This window comes from Antedon mediterranea, chromosome 7, assembly GCF_964355755.1.
Source record: "Antedon mediterranea chromosome 7, ecAntMedi1.1, whole genome shotgun sequence".
Classification (NCBI taxonomy): domain Eukaryota; kingdom Metazoa; phylum Echinodermata; class Crinoidea; order Comatulida; family Antedonidae; genus Antedon; species Antedon mediterranea.
This window is the reverse complement of record NC_092676.1, coordinates 27,028,598-27,043,693: the sequence shown is the minus strand read 5'-3', so window position 1 is coordinate 27,043,693 and position 15,096 is coordinate 27,028,598. Positions and strand designations below refer to the sequence as shown.

Below are 15,096 nucleotides of genomic sequence, written 5' to 3'. Positions count from 1 at the left end.
GGTTTAAAAATTATTGGTAAATTAATTTTCCATATATATTATACACAGATGTACTGCACATTTTAAAAATATAATTAGCCAATAAGTTATAATTAAACTTACTGGGAAACTGCTCTATACTACTCCGTCATTTAAAGTAATTATACCATCTTGATAAAATATATTTATAAGTATATTTTTTATTTCATCACATCAATTCAAAGAATAAATGACTTTAAAATAAGTTTTCAAATTTCATAGAAAATATATTTAATGAATGTTAAGTGACATAGATTGACAATAAAATCTATTGTTATAATTGATACCCTAACAATTCCTTTGTTCTGTCAAGCATAACAATAGTATCTCTATTTTTATTTCATATTTTGCTTGAAGCATTTTTTGGACTTAATATTTAAGCCAAGTGTCAACCTATTTTGATATATGTTTAACTTTTTTTCATCTTTTTGTATGCTTTTATGCCCTGAATTTGATGAGACATTTTAAGGTGAATCTCATCCATTTCTTATTATACTTTCACTTAAATCCTGGTAATTCTCTGTCATTCAAAAACATTGTCAATATTTTTGCGTAAACTGACGACCAGTACCCAAGCTTGAATTTCAAACAAGATAGAATTTATGAAAGATTATGTAATTTAAACTGATCATTTGAGATGAACTTGATTTTTTTAAACATATCAAAATGTCATCTAGATAAATGTATATTTGGGTTTTTAAACAAATGCTTGTCAATGTTTGCAAAGAGTATTTGAATGGAAATTTCTTTGTGCGATGTTAGACTGACATTAGCCTTCTTCAAATTCTCTTCCCTGAGCAACGAGCTGTACAGTCTTGGAGGTTGGGCTGCAGACTCCCCTGAGCAACGAGCTGTACAGTCTTGGAGGTTGGGCTGCAGACTCCCCTGAGCAACGAGCTGTACAGTCTTGGAGGTTGGGCTGCAGACTCCCCTGAGCAACGAGCTGTACGGTCTTGGAGGTTGAGCTGCAGACTCTACTAAGCCCAATCCAAATTTACACCTAGGGTTAGATTCTCAGTATTGTATCCATAATTTGTCTAGTATCTATAGGAAAATTCTTTAGTACAGTAACATAGTCCATGAGCCTGACCTAACCATAACATGATACAGGTGTCACATGTGATACATATGTGGCACTGTATTACAGAGGATGCCGTTAACGGATAAATTCATGGGGATACTCAAATAAATTTATTCTTTTCAGAAATGCTCACTTTTTTAAACTTTATCCAGTTAAACACTGTTGATTTGTGTGACTTTTGCTATATATTAAGTGTTTAATAATACATTGCTTTTTGTAAGATTTGACCTATATTATTATTAGCTGTTTAGTTTGTAATCTTGTTTACTTATTAATTTCATAGGAATTATCTTTTAAATTAAATAGATTTTACTTAAGATTGTGAAATCTTTAATGATTGACAATACAAAAGCAAGGCAAAGAAAATACAAACAAAATACTATAAGTAATCAAATATTATGAAGGCACTTCACAGCAACTTGTAAATATGAGGTTTTAGAAAATAAGTAATTTACATAACACAAATTAAATGGATTGTAAAATCACTAATCATATCAATTACCAGAGAATGAAAAAAAAATAGTTAAAAAGCTGATTTATGACCTAATTATTAAAGTAAAATGGCATTCGTGCATAATGTTAACTCTAACCAACTTGTGTTGTACTAAGGATTCACTTTCATTTAAAATGTATATAGACAAATATCAGTTTTGGTAAATTCACAGAGATTTTAAGCTTTGCTGCTAGACAAATTCAGAGTTTATTTCCAGTCCATTATTTCATATTTGTTATTTTTATTGCATGTATGAAATAATTACCATAATAAACAATATATTGAGTTAGCTGTGTAAAATGAGTCAAGTCTTGTAGTTCATATATTTACAACCCCTTGCTTATTACAACCAATCATGGTAGTCAAGGTCATCATGTATGACCCCATGATGAATGATGAGCCAATTGTGACCCTTGTAGTGTGCATTGACCTATCCTTCACCCCGCACCCTACTACCAAAAAGCACTACGCTTATTTCTATAATACATAAATTTGAGAAAGAAAAAATGTACTGGTTCTCTGATCATATTTGTGGTTAATTTTTTGAGTCGGGCTCCAAAATTGTTGGAATTACGATATAAATTGAGGAGTCGCGACCATGAAACTCGTGCGCTATACAATAAATTGGAACATGGGTGTGACGGTTATGCTTCAAGTCGTATTGTATTGTTGTAAAGATGAACAATTTCCCGACACGCCATTTTTGGTATATACACAGAGGGCGCTGTTTGTTATTTTTGTACCATATCAAGTCAAGTCAAGTATCATTTATTATCATTTGTTTTAAGAAAAAGAGTTTTTTTTTGCAGATTCTTGATTTCATTATAAAATTTTCATATCGACCATTTACATTCAATTTATTATTTAAGTATTTGCTTTAATAATTTAGTAAGAGGTACCCTTTGTCGTTCGTCCCCGTGGACTTAGCCTTTTCAACAACCATAACTAATTTTAGGCTTGAACGATTTTTATTACATTTCAAACAAACGAATATAATATTTAACTAAAACGGAAAAATACAAGTTCTTTAATTATCAATGTTTTAAAAATTGTTGTTAAAATAGTACTATTTTATGACAGAAATAAAATAGGATTAAAATAACTAAAGTTATATATGTAAATAAAAATTTATTAAGATTGATTGTATAAACATTTTAAAGATAATATCTTGACTAGAGAATAAATATATTTGGGACGAATCAATCATATATACATATATTATAATTAAGACTTGCACTGATTAAGGGCTATAGGGCTGTTTTACTTTATCGTTTTGATTTAGCTTTTTGCTTCTTTTAAAAAAAATTTAATATATATATTCATATATATAAATACTTAGACCCTGGTTGGAAATGCCCTATTGGGACACCCCTATTAAGGGGACATCTTAACTACAGGACACTTTCCCCATAAAACAAAGAAAGGGCAATAAATGTTTTAACACTACAGTTAAATCCATATTAAAGAAACACTTTCTGTGAAACGAATTGTTTGCAGCCAACCCTATTAATTGGCCATCTCTATGGGACAAGTCAAGTCCCAAGTGTCCCCTCAATAGAGGTTCTATTACTGGCAATATACACTAATATATTCCTTGACATTGGGAATACATACTGTAGCTTCAATGTTACTATAATTATACTATTGATCAGTCCATTTTTGAGTTCACTGCCCTTCAGGTAATATTGAAATCTATCCTTATTATTAATTATCTATCAGCTCGTTAGCAAGTAGTTCATTAGTCATTAGTTGACTACCCCATTTATTTCATTATTGTGGTAACCCAATTTTTGGCCCATTTCTTTTTTTAATCGTCTGAATTTACAAGGGGTGGGATAGCCAAAGTTCAGTTTTTGTTTTGATTGTTTGACCCAATTGTTTGTGTGTCAATTGGGGTAATCAAAGTCAAGGAGGGGGAAGGAAGAGGTCATTCACTCTTTTAGCTTGAATCATTGTAGTTGTCAAGTGTTATTTTAATATTTTACTAAAGGGAAAAGCTAATCAAATTGAAGAGGAAATAAGACTCGCACCTAGTTTTTTCTCTTCCTTGCTCCCTCCTTTTTATCAACCAGATCTTGCATTTTTCAGTGGCCACAGACTTGTACCAAAAGTCCATGGCACTGAACACGTTTTTTCTATGTGTACTTTTTTGTTTTTTCTATTGATTTTGTACATAGGAAGAGGACCAAAATGATACCACACAGCAGAAACTAAGTTTTCAAATTTAATTTCAGTATCCATCAGTGCAATTTTTTACCACTGTATATTAAAAGTAATTTTTTTTAATCTACTTACTTTAATCGAGACTTAGTTTATAAGCATGGTAAATTACAAAATAGTTTATCCATCCTGTAATTGTTGAGTTTGTGCTCGCTGTTAGATGCGTATAAAATAAAAAAATTATATTTCCATGTTTCTTTTCATAGCTGTACGAATCGGCAGAATACCTAACAAACAGAAAGAAACAGAATTCGCAGATATTCAGTTATACGTTTACGAAGACGAGAAGGACACTGGTTCACCCGACCAATCAGAGGAGATACAAATAGATAAAGATACGTTGGAAATTATACAGAAAGTTACGACAGCACACAAGTCTACGGCTAAACAATATGTAAGTTGATTTACAAGAAATTGATCTAAAAGCATCTTATTATGTAAATATACCTGTATTTTAACTACTTTAAACACCTCCTTTTGTCACAAATGTACTTATATGTATATGATATATTTACCAATGAGAATTTAAATAAACATGAGATGAACTCACACAAGACAAAAAAAAAGAAGAAATTGATTTAAAAAAGCCGTAACCAGAGGAGTTTGTAAGGTTCCTTTTTCCTAAAGTGCCCTTTTCAAACTAAAAAGCGCGTAAGTAAATAGGCCTAGCTCATGAAATTTCTTTGGCAACTTCATCTACTAATAGGCTAGGCCTAAAACAACTTTTCTTTATTCTACTTTTCCCTTTTGGTCCATACACTTGCACTTTGACCTTTTTCCCTGTAAATATCCTGGCTACATCTTGATTGCTAAATTCTATGGCCAAATAACTGGTTGAATAGTTTGTTAGAAGGTTTCTTAGAAGCAGAAACAGGTTAAATTAGACTAATTAAGTACCCTTTGATTGGATGATGTAATGCTGTTATTGTGGTATATACAAACCGTTTTTTGTAAACAGCAGAAATCATATTTATTGGATTTTGTATGACAAGTTATCGTTTAGGATTATGATTTCTAATTTTCTATCGAATTTCCAAGATAGTCTTTAATGGAATGATCCAACAGATTTTACTACAATGATCTTGATGCGTTTTTATACTTTAGTTGCACGGATTTCAGTGGAGTTTTGGGGAAAATTAATTCTAAGGAAAAAATGATTGCTTGAAGTCATAAGCAAGATGGTGCTTAGGACCCATGAGATTATGTAATAGCATTCTCAGAAACACCTGTTTTTAAATATTGAATTTCCATGGTAACAGTTTTGAGAATACCCATTGTAAATCGTCAGAATTTCTGAAGAAATTATGATAATCGTGAATACATGACATGATGTATTAAATAGTTAGAAGTTTGTTTTGTGTGAGAAAGAGAAGAGTTAATATAGAATAAAATAGTAAAGTGTAATATATGAATAAGAAAGTAAAGCTTTGTCTACACTATGCCCATATATGGACATGATGATGTCATATTTATTTATTTATTTATTTATTTATTCTTTCTTTCTTTTGACTGGATTGCATTTTCTGTAATGCAGTACTGCTTTCCAAAATGGTCCAGTCACTACCACATTTAAGCATATCACTACCATATTTGAGCATATAACTACCATATTTGGGTACATCAAACTAGTTTGGTAATGTAGACAGAGCTTTAGGCAGGATAATGTCTTCTGAAATCTTGACATATCTCTCTCTTTTTATATTTTTTTTAGTATGTTCATTAAGATAGTAGACAGCTTTATTTTTTTCCTCCTATGACTTTATATTATGAATTTATAAAATAATGAATATATTAACTTTGTATTGTTTTCTAGCCTGAATATGAAGGGTTCCTGAAGCTTTCGGGCCTACCGGACCCACCAACACAAGATGACGGCTACCCTGATTGGAATGCAGGCCTAGATTTAAATAGTAAGTTTTAAAAACTTTGTAAGCCCAGTTTTCCAAGTTGGTTGTTAGCAGTATATTTTTATTTACAGATGTTGAAATGAAAATATACTAAAGCTTTGTCTACACTATCAAACTTTATGGGACAAAACAAATGTGATGTGCCCATTTATGGACATGATGATGTCATATCACTACCATATTTTTTGTCAAACTAGTTTGATAGTGTTGACAGAGCTTAATCTATAGATAAGTTCATGCATACAGTTTTGCTTTCTGAAGGAATGAACTGTTAAAAATACTTGGATAGTAAGCAACGTCTCATGGTGACTAGTGGAGGGTGTGAAGTTGGTGTTTGAGAGAAAAAGTCTTTTATAGAATTTAAAACGAACACCATGTCTGTATATACTGTAGGCATAGTCTTAAAAATATATAGCCTATGATATAAATCTAGAATTTCAATAAGAGGACCAAATATATCAAATCATTTTACTAATTGGAAATTATTGATATCATTAGACAGGTATGACCTACTTATTAGGTAACAGTCTGGCAACTATGATGACACTGGATATAAGTCCAGTTTCCTGATACGGTGATACCCAAATATCAGGATGGTCATGATTGAGTGATCAGACATTGTCAATCAAAGATTATATATTAGTAGTATGTTACAACCCTTTCTTTTTAGAGGTCACTTTTTAATGAAATACTGTAAATAAGGGAAAATATATGTTTTAACATTACAACCCCTATTCAAGGGAGACACCTATTAAGAAGTCAATTTGTTGGTGGTGTCCCTTAATAGGGTTTCGAATAGATATACAGTTTGTAATTTTTCATTGATTGTAGGATACTTCTCCTTCTTTCCCTTCGTATATTATCATCATTGATAGTAGTGGTTCTTATCATTGTTATTATCATTGTTTTCAATCTAATCATTATAATAATCATCATCATTATCACCATTTTCATAATCATTTGACATCATCAGTATTTTTAGATCCTAACATTTTATCGATCTTTTACATTGTTGATCAGTAACATGACTGTATGTAATATGATATCCGTCTGAAAGTGATGGGAAAAATGAATGTGATGTCATAATTGTATGTCAGTATTCTGCCGATTTGCACCATTGATTATAGTAAGTGTATTTAAAAAATAGAGATAATAAAAACATCAACACAACGTCTTACTTTATCGGTGACTTCAAACTCAACGTGACTTTAAACTCGGGCTTAAGTCAGATTTTAACTACTAGTCAACTGAAGATAAGACTTGTTATTATACCAAAATGAATTGCTAAAAACAATTACAATATTAATTCTTGAATGACTATAAAAACATGAAATAAAATTTTAAAATTTTTAATATTTACATAAATTAAATATTGTTCATTAAAAATATTAGTGAAAATCAAAATGTTGAAAATTAAACTAAATTATACAGTTTTAGGTTCATAAACTAACATAAAATTGTAAATATTTCTTAGGTTAATTATTGATTGTTAAAACTAAATTTAAGTTATAAATGATTGTATGTAATGCCAAGATAAAGTTTAATGTTAATGTCAATCCCATCTTTCCTAAGTTATTTGAAAAATACTACTACATAAACTACTGGTAGTTTGTGACATCATATTGCAGTTCAATACTATCACATTTAAATTGTCCATACCAGCCAGCAATTTTTAAAAATAAATAAAACTTTTGTCGGTTAATTATCCTCGTAAAATATTAAAATAAAACACAGTAGTCCAATCAGCAGCCTGTTCAAAGTTTAGTAAACTCTAGTAGACTTTCTAGATGATAAGGTTACGCACGTTGATAAATTTATGAAAAGAAAAAAAAAAAAATACTATTTTTGATTGTTTTGTAGGGACGCGAGTTAAACCTGGTTAAACTGTTGAATTGATGGTTGCATTCTTTGACGATTTAAAGTATTTGTACAAAGGTTTTTAGAACATGCAATAAATATTTTATTTTCAAAGGTTTGGATAGACATATGCTGAAATATAGGGACATACAGTAGGCAATAGGCATAGGATATTAATTAAGAGTAAATTAATTGATTTCATTTATTGACAACAAATGAGAATCAAAGTTCATCTACAACTTGGCATTATTAATATTAGAGAATAACATGACAATAATACTAAACATATATACACACTCACACATGTTATACTGTATAAGTAAGAGATAACTAGATTGTCTGGTTATAGTGCTTGATACCATTAGTAAAGCTAGATATATACCAGAAATAAAAATAAAACTTGGTTACTTCATAATATTTTATTCAAATTATGAGTGTGAGTCCTGCTAGCATACAAAACAAATTTGTTGTGTAATAAAACACCATAAAGTAACACATTTTTTTTTTTCCTGATATACTGTATTTATACAGATTATATGCATCTACTTATAATATTTAGAACTTTATTACAAATACATTTTTTTTCTTTTTAGGACTGTGAAATACTAATCTAGAATCTTTATTACTGATCAGATTACAACTTGTTAAAAACGATAACATTTCCCAACATTTATTCAGATAATATATTTCTCAATAAGATATTAAATCATATTTCATTCTTTTCTTAAAAAGAATACTTTTCGATTATATTGTAGTCATTGTATCCAGATGATTTACTATTTTCTTAATAAATACGATTTTAGAAATGATAACAGTGATTATCGAGAAAAACGAACAGATCGCAGAATTAGAATGAAAAATGACAATTGCAACGGCGTAAATGGTTTGTTATCCTACAAGACAAATTCCTTCGCACATGATTAATGGCGCTGAAATTTGTTCCTAATAACGCCAGTAATTACTTCTCTTTTGCATATGTTATCCTTTATCACTTTCAGTGCGAATTCACTATACCTATAATGCAAATAGATTGTTTTAACAAGCTTTACAAGGAACAGGGAGGTTGCGGTATTGCTGCATGCACACTTTTTGACAGCTAGAACAAGCTGCACAAGGAACAGTGGGGGTTGCGGTAAGGTTGCATGCACCCCTTTTGACAGCTAAAATGAAATTATGGACTATTTTTGATATCTACTTTGATAGAATATTAATATTTTATGTTTTGAAATCCCGGTTCTGCCACTGAGTTCTTAAACAGTAAAAGATGAAAGTTAAAACAGGTGTCTCAACGATTAAAATACATAAAAAATTGCGTCTTTCTAACGTACCTCCGGTTAGTACACACACCTCCATACACACCCCCATCATTTTATCACCAGCTGCCTATTCAGACTGATGAATAGTCTAGATAGGGGACAAGATAGATGAGGTAGGTGATGAAGGCTAAAACACTCACACAACACAATACTGCGCATTTACAAGGTTTCGCACTTATTTTAATAGCATATTCATCTTCCACGGTGACAGGTCTTCCTAGATAGAACCCAATTCGACATGTTCTAATTCCTTTAAAACTAGTTTCTTGATCACATTTACATTTTCAGAGATTTTGAATGTTAATAAACTCCACGCTACAGCATGAATTTATTATGAATAATTAGTCTCGATTAACAAAATAAAATTGTAGATGAATTAAAAATCATAAATATTTATATAACATATAATATAATATATAACATTTTTTGACTATCTTGCAGGTACTTTAGTCCAGAAAAGGCTTTTTTTTTCCCTTTTAATATGAAAAAATCTGTTTTTTTTGTAAATTGAAAATATATATTATTCAAACATATTAATATCTTTTTAAAGTTGTTTTAATTTTGATGAATTTAAAACATGAAATTGTCTATATTGCTATTAACAGTAGAACTTTTCTATGAAGTGAACATATGTTTCAACACTATGGTCAATCCCCATGGTCAGTCTCTGTGGTCAATCCCTATGGTCAATCCCTATTTAGGGAATACCACTATTAAGTGAACGCTTTGTTGTTATTTATAGTTCTGTAAAATGTTACATTTATATTCCCATTCAATTTGCGGAAAGATAGGTAGTCAGAAGTTTCTCCAATTGTTGTCTGTTCACAGTTACACATGCCTATATAAACCTTTACCAACAATGCCCTTTTTAATTGAACCGGATTTTAGTGCTTACTGACAAATATTGATCATTGATTTATGATCTGAGATCTATAACAAATTTGATTTTATTTATAGAAACAATAATGTTATTACCTCTTAAACCGGTTAAGTAATGTTAAACCAATATTTAAGTGGGCATCAGCACCATTTCCCCTTAAAACGCATCCTGTTTCTCCCTCCCTGTAATTGAATTTTACGTGACAAATTCAACATACTCTTTATAACCTATAAATATGGTTTGTAAACAAAATGAATGATAAAGTTAGGATATATAGGCAAAAATAGTTCTACAAATATTTTGTTAAAGCAGATGTTTATTTAGTCTAGACTATCATATATTCTGTATATCTATATAATATAGGACAATATCTGATTAAGAGTTCATTTCCGGGTATTTTAACTTCTTGTACTTATTTGGGTTAGGCAAATTATTGTATCCTAATCTATATGTTATATTATTAAGATGAGTACTTTTATTATAGTTATATTTCATCGTTATTGGTTACTGGTATATCAATTAAAAATAAATAAAATTAGAACTTGTTTTTACAGATTTTTCGCACTCCCTTATTTAAAATAATCCTGGATCCATCCCTGCATAAGTTTCGTTTAACTCTATTACCCATTTTTTTTTATTATACCAATTCAAATTTGTTTTTTCGCCTGAATGAACTCAACAAAAATAACCTGATACGATTTAACCCAATTTGAAAAGCTATGTTTGATATTATGTCGCTAGGAAATTTAGGGATCCACTCAAACTGTTTTACGAAACTGGTTATGTCTCGTATCTAAAATTTGAATGGTTTTCCAAAATGAATCATCCAATTTAATAAATTTCAAATTTATAAATTTCATTTTTTTAAATTTTGCTTCTTAAGATAACAATATAAGATTTTACTATTTACAATGACCATTTAAGTGTTATTATATGTATATTTTTTATTATATTTTGTGTATAGTCCAATTCATAGTAAAACAACGTACATTTCATTCAATATTAAACTATAGAGGGAGCTATTACATTTTTTGAAGCAATATTTCATACGTTGGTTGACTATGCCAAAATGCTATAATTATGCCGAAAGCGAGTATTCCCGCCAGTATTAGTAATGCCTAAATCCTCGGAACATGCTGTAATTTTTGCACATGTGTTTAGCTAAATCTTTCTTTTCTGTCACCTTTTTATGTGCAATATTGTTTTACATATGTGGATTTCATTAGCGTAATGGGAGCGCATCATAGGCTAGATACTTAGGCAATATATACACATTAGCTTTGCTGATACTTTCATTATTTTACGTAGGAATTTATTTATCACAACTGTATGCTTTCTTTCCAACCTTTTTTTTTGGCCAACATTTATAATCTATTTATTTTAATAAATAAAAAGGTTTTTTTTAAATATATTTTGTTTTGCAACTATGATTTGTATCAAAATGTTGCATTAAGAAAATGAACTGCAATAGAAAATTTCATTTCCTTCTGTTAAAAGTAATGTTTTTATCTATAATTTATTTAATGTATTTAATTGTACTTATATAAACTAATTACTTTAGTTTCAAAGTTCATTATTATCATTGTTGCTGTTAATAGTTTTCATTTAAGTATCATCAGGTCTATCATTAATTTCACTTGACACCAAACTTTTATTTTATTTTTTAAAAATTCAATATTTCACTTGGAGGTTCCTCACAAGCCACAGCATTAGTCTTGAAGAGCCTCTGCAACATAAAACAAATATAAGCTTAGAAACAAGAGATGAAAATATATCAACAACAAAATCTAAATAGTAAACTTCAACTTTCATATTATAACATACACATAAACTGTACAATCTAAAAAAACAACTATTTTTATATACATTATCGATGTTATTTCATGTACATAGACAGGTGTTAAGACACAAAGTCCCTCTTCATACTGTACTAATGTTCCTGCCGATATACACATCAAATTATCACACACAAAAAAAAATGCTCCAAACTTCTGCAATCAATCTCATATCAGTTTACATGTTCTATGATACAGACATTGTATGTTATTGTGGCCAATGTATAAGAATGACAATTCAATACAAATTATTTACAGTTGGTTTAACATGAAAAGCATGTTTTTACCGATTTTTTTTTATAAGTCCTCCCCCAAGACTTATTGTTCCGTCTGTCTGCGGACAATGAACAACTGTTTTAGAAATAATAGTGATTGATCGTTATGCATTATGATCTATGTAGTAAGGTGGTCACATTATGATGTTTGTATCTGTGCCATCAATCCCTCAACTTGAGTGTAAATGTATCATTCTTGGTACATTTAGTATTTTTTAAATTTTTTTTCAGCTTTTCAATCAACTTTTTCTTTAATTTAAGCCACATTATTCATTTTCATTGCGTATTTACGTTTTGCCTCTTTAATTTTTTGCTTATTTTGCTAGAGATCATGTCGTACATTGATTTTTTTTAAAACAATAATTTGTCTTTTATTCCAAATTACATTAACTTAATTTGTTTATTTAGTTTTAAGTCAAAAGGCAAATTACTGAAAAAAATGACAATGCTGTGGGTATCAGTGGCTGGATCTCAATGGAGATACAAAAATAAAAAGCGAAAAGCTAAATCAAAACGATAAAGTAAACAGCCAGAAAAGTTAGCAGAGCTTTCGGGCAACACTAGCCCTTCATCAGTGCGAGTGAAGGAATTTGGAAACCAATAGTTAGCATCCTTCATAAGAAATAAGGTACAGACAGTGTGATTTTTATTGAAATTAGCTTTTATATTCATGCATAAAAACTATATTTAAATAGAAATGTATCTTTAAATTATGTTGTTTAATATTAAAAATTAAAGATGTATGATGAGATAAATTAATAGCAGTGCATCGTCTTCAAAATTATATTTATTTATTACAATAGTAACAAATAAAATGCTGGCATGTAGTACTAGATAAACAACATCAATTTATAGTATATTTGTTAAATAGTTACATAATTGCTATTTATACTCCTATGGTGTTTAAACATCTGTAAATACAGCATTATAATAATGTCTATGTCCATTTAACTTATCAGCATTAGCTGTATATACCCTTCCAAAGTCTCCGGTTTTATAAGATTACTGTGGCTTTCTTCGTTCAGCGTACTGAAATTAACCTCGCAGAGTCATGTGATCTAACTAAATATCATATGACTCAATTTCTCGGTGTATTTTCATGGAATTAAATCGTTTTCTATACAGTTAATTACTGATATTTTCTATACGGTAATTACTGGTGTTCATAATATGATGAAAATTATTGATAATGATGATGATTATGATTATAATATGGTCATAATTGGTGCGATATTGATTGTTCTTGTTTTGCTGATGATGTGTTTTAATGACCAGAACATGATATGGTGCCACAGACATAGAACTGACATTAGAAGGTATGTGTGTCTAGACAAATGCATAATCACATTTCCTCATCCTTCAAATGGGATGTTAATGTATTGGTCCTATGGTAAATTCACACAAATATTGCGGGACTGGTGTTATGGTTGTTGTAGGATCTACGATGTTGTTACTGTGAGTCTAATCCAAACCCGTTAGAATGGCCACAGTCTATAGTATGATTTGATGGCATTTACATCACAGTGTTCATGCCACTTCTCTCAGTCTAAAAAGATCAGAGGTTATATAATACTTTTGAGTAAAACTAGACATTCTGGAAGAGCTTAAGGGTATCCAGCATTTGATGTATATAGGCACATTTGTATATGTTAAAAGACCCAGTACAACGTTGGCATTTATTCAAATCTGTCTAGATGCAGATTTCTAGGTGATGAGACTTTACTATGTTGGCATTAAAGGTATTAGATTAAAGGCTAAGATTAGTTGACTTTAGGTCACATACCAAATCATACAATACCAAAACCTAGCGGGCTAAATTCTAACTTCATCTTCCGAAACAGCTGTGTGCACATTCTTCAAAGTATCCTAAAATAACTAAAATAAAGTACAGTGTTATACATTTTAAATTTTTGATTTTTTTCTTATAGATATATTTATTAATTTTACTGTTTAATCTGATTCTTTTTAAAAAAATATTTGGCAATGAATGGTTATGGATGTAGTCCCTTGACAGTGACACATATTCATAATATTGGGTGTATGTAAAAGTTATATTATTTCCACATTCTTATGGACTTTTTTCCTTCTAAATTTCTTTCTAAGCAGGACAAATATCTCCCTAGGAGTAAGAGTTATTTTCATTCCTTTAAGAAGAATTTGGACTTCTTTTCTCTACGATATATATATAATTATATATAATTATATATTATTATAAATCCAAAGGCAAATTACTGAAAAAAATGACAATGCTGTGGGTATCAGTGGCTGGATCTCAATGGAGATACAAAAATAAAAAGCGAAAAGCTAAATCAAAACGATAAAATAAACAGCCAGAAAAGTTAGCAGAGCTTTCGGGCAACACTAGCCCTTCATCAGTGCAAGTGAATAATATATATTATTATATATATAATTATATATATATTAATAATACATTTTATATGAAATATTTTTCATTTTAGCACATATGAATAGTATTTGATTGACAGTATTGTAAATCTGAAATACTCTTATTTATCAATCATTTTCTTTCTTTATATTCTCTCTTTATCTTTTGATCATCTTACTTTTAAATATCAGCTATTTATCTTTTGCATTCATCTATTTAAATTTATTATCTTCTTCTGATTTATATAACATTTTTATTGAGATTTCCATGGTTTAACCAATGTTCACTTACAGTTTTGATCGCACTTTAACAATTGTATGTTTCTATGATTTTAAAAGCTAGTTCTACCAGACTTTCTGTTCTTTTTCACCTCCAATTTGATGTATATTTTTCTATGGTCTATGATAGATATTTTTCTATGGTCTATGATAGATATTTTTCTATGGTCTATGATAGATATTTTTCTATGGTCTATGATAGATATTTTTCTATGGTCTATGATAGATATTTTTCTATGGTCTATGATAGATATTTTTCTATGGTCTATGATAGACTCTACCTGCAATTTGATATACATTTTCTCTATCCATGGTAGACTCTAGCCATTTACATTTCATATACAATTTATCTACAATCAGTGGTTTTTTCATTGCTAAAATAGAGAATGAATCCAACATTTGTAGACGTAACTCCGTAGGGAGAATTTCTATAATTCCATTGGGAATTTCCACAGGATACCTCAATATATTACTACATGAATTTTTGTCATCTGCCGTCCCAGTGCTTTTGAACTGCTTTTATTGAGAAATAATCCAATGTATGTTTATA

The 15,096-nt window shown here is 29.7% G+C and overlaps 1 protein-coding gene across 1 annotated transcript in view; it reads left to right on the top strand.

Annotated features, from left to right (window-relative positions):
* LOC140055174 (retinoic acid receptor alpha-A-like) overlaps positions 1 to 15,096 on the top strand; it is a 130,186-nt gene that overhangs the window by 74,527 nt on the left and 40,563 nt on the right. The window contains exons 4-5 of the mRNA XM_072100415.1: positions 4,019 to 4,206; positions 5,626 to 5,722. Of these exons, the coding sequence (XP_071956516.1) occupies positions 4,019 to 4,206; positions 5,626 to 5,722 (285 nt within the window). The remainder of the gene's footprint in view (positions 1 to 4,018; positions 4,207 to 5,625; positions 5,723 to 15,096) is intronic.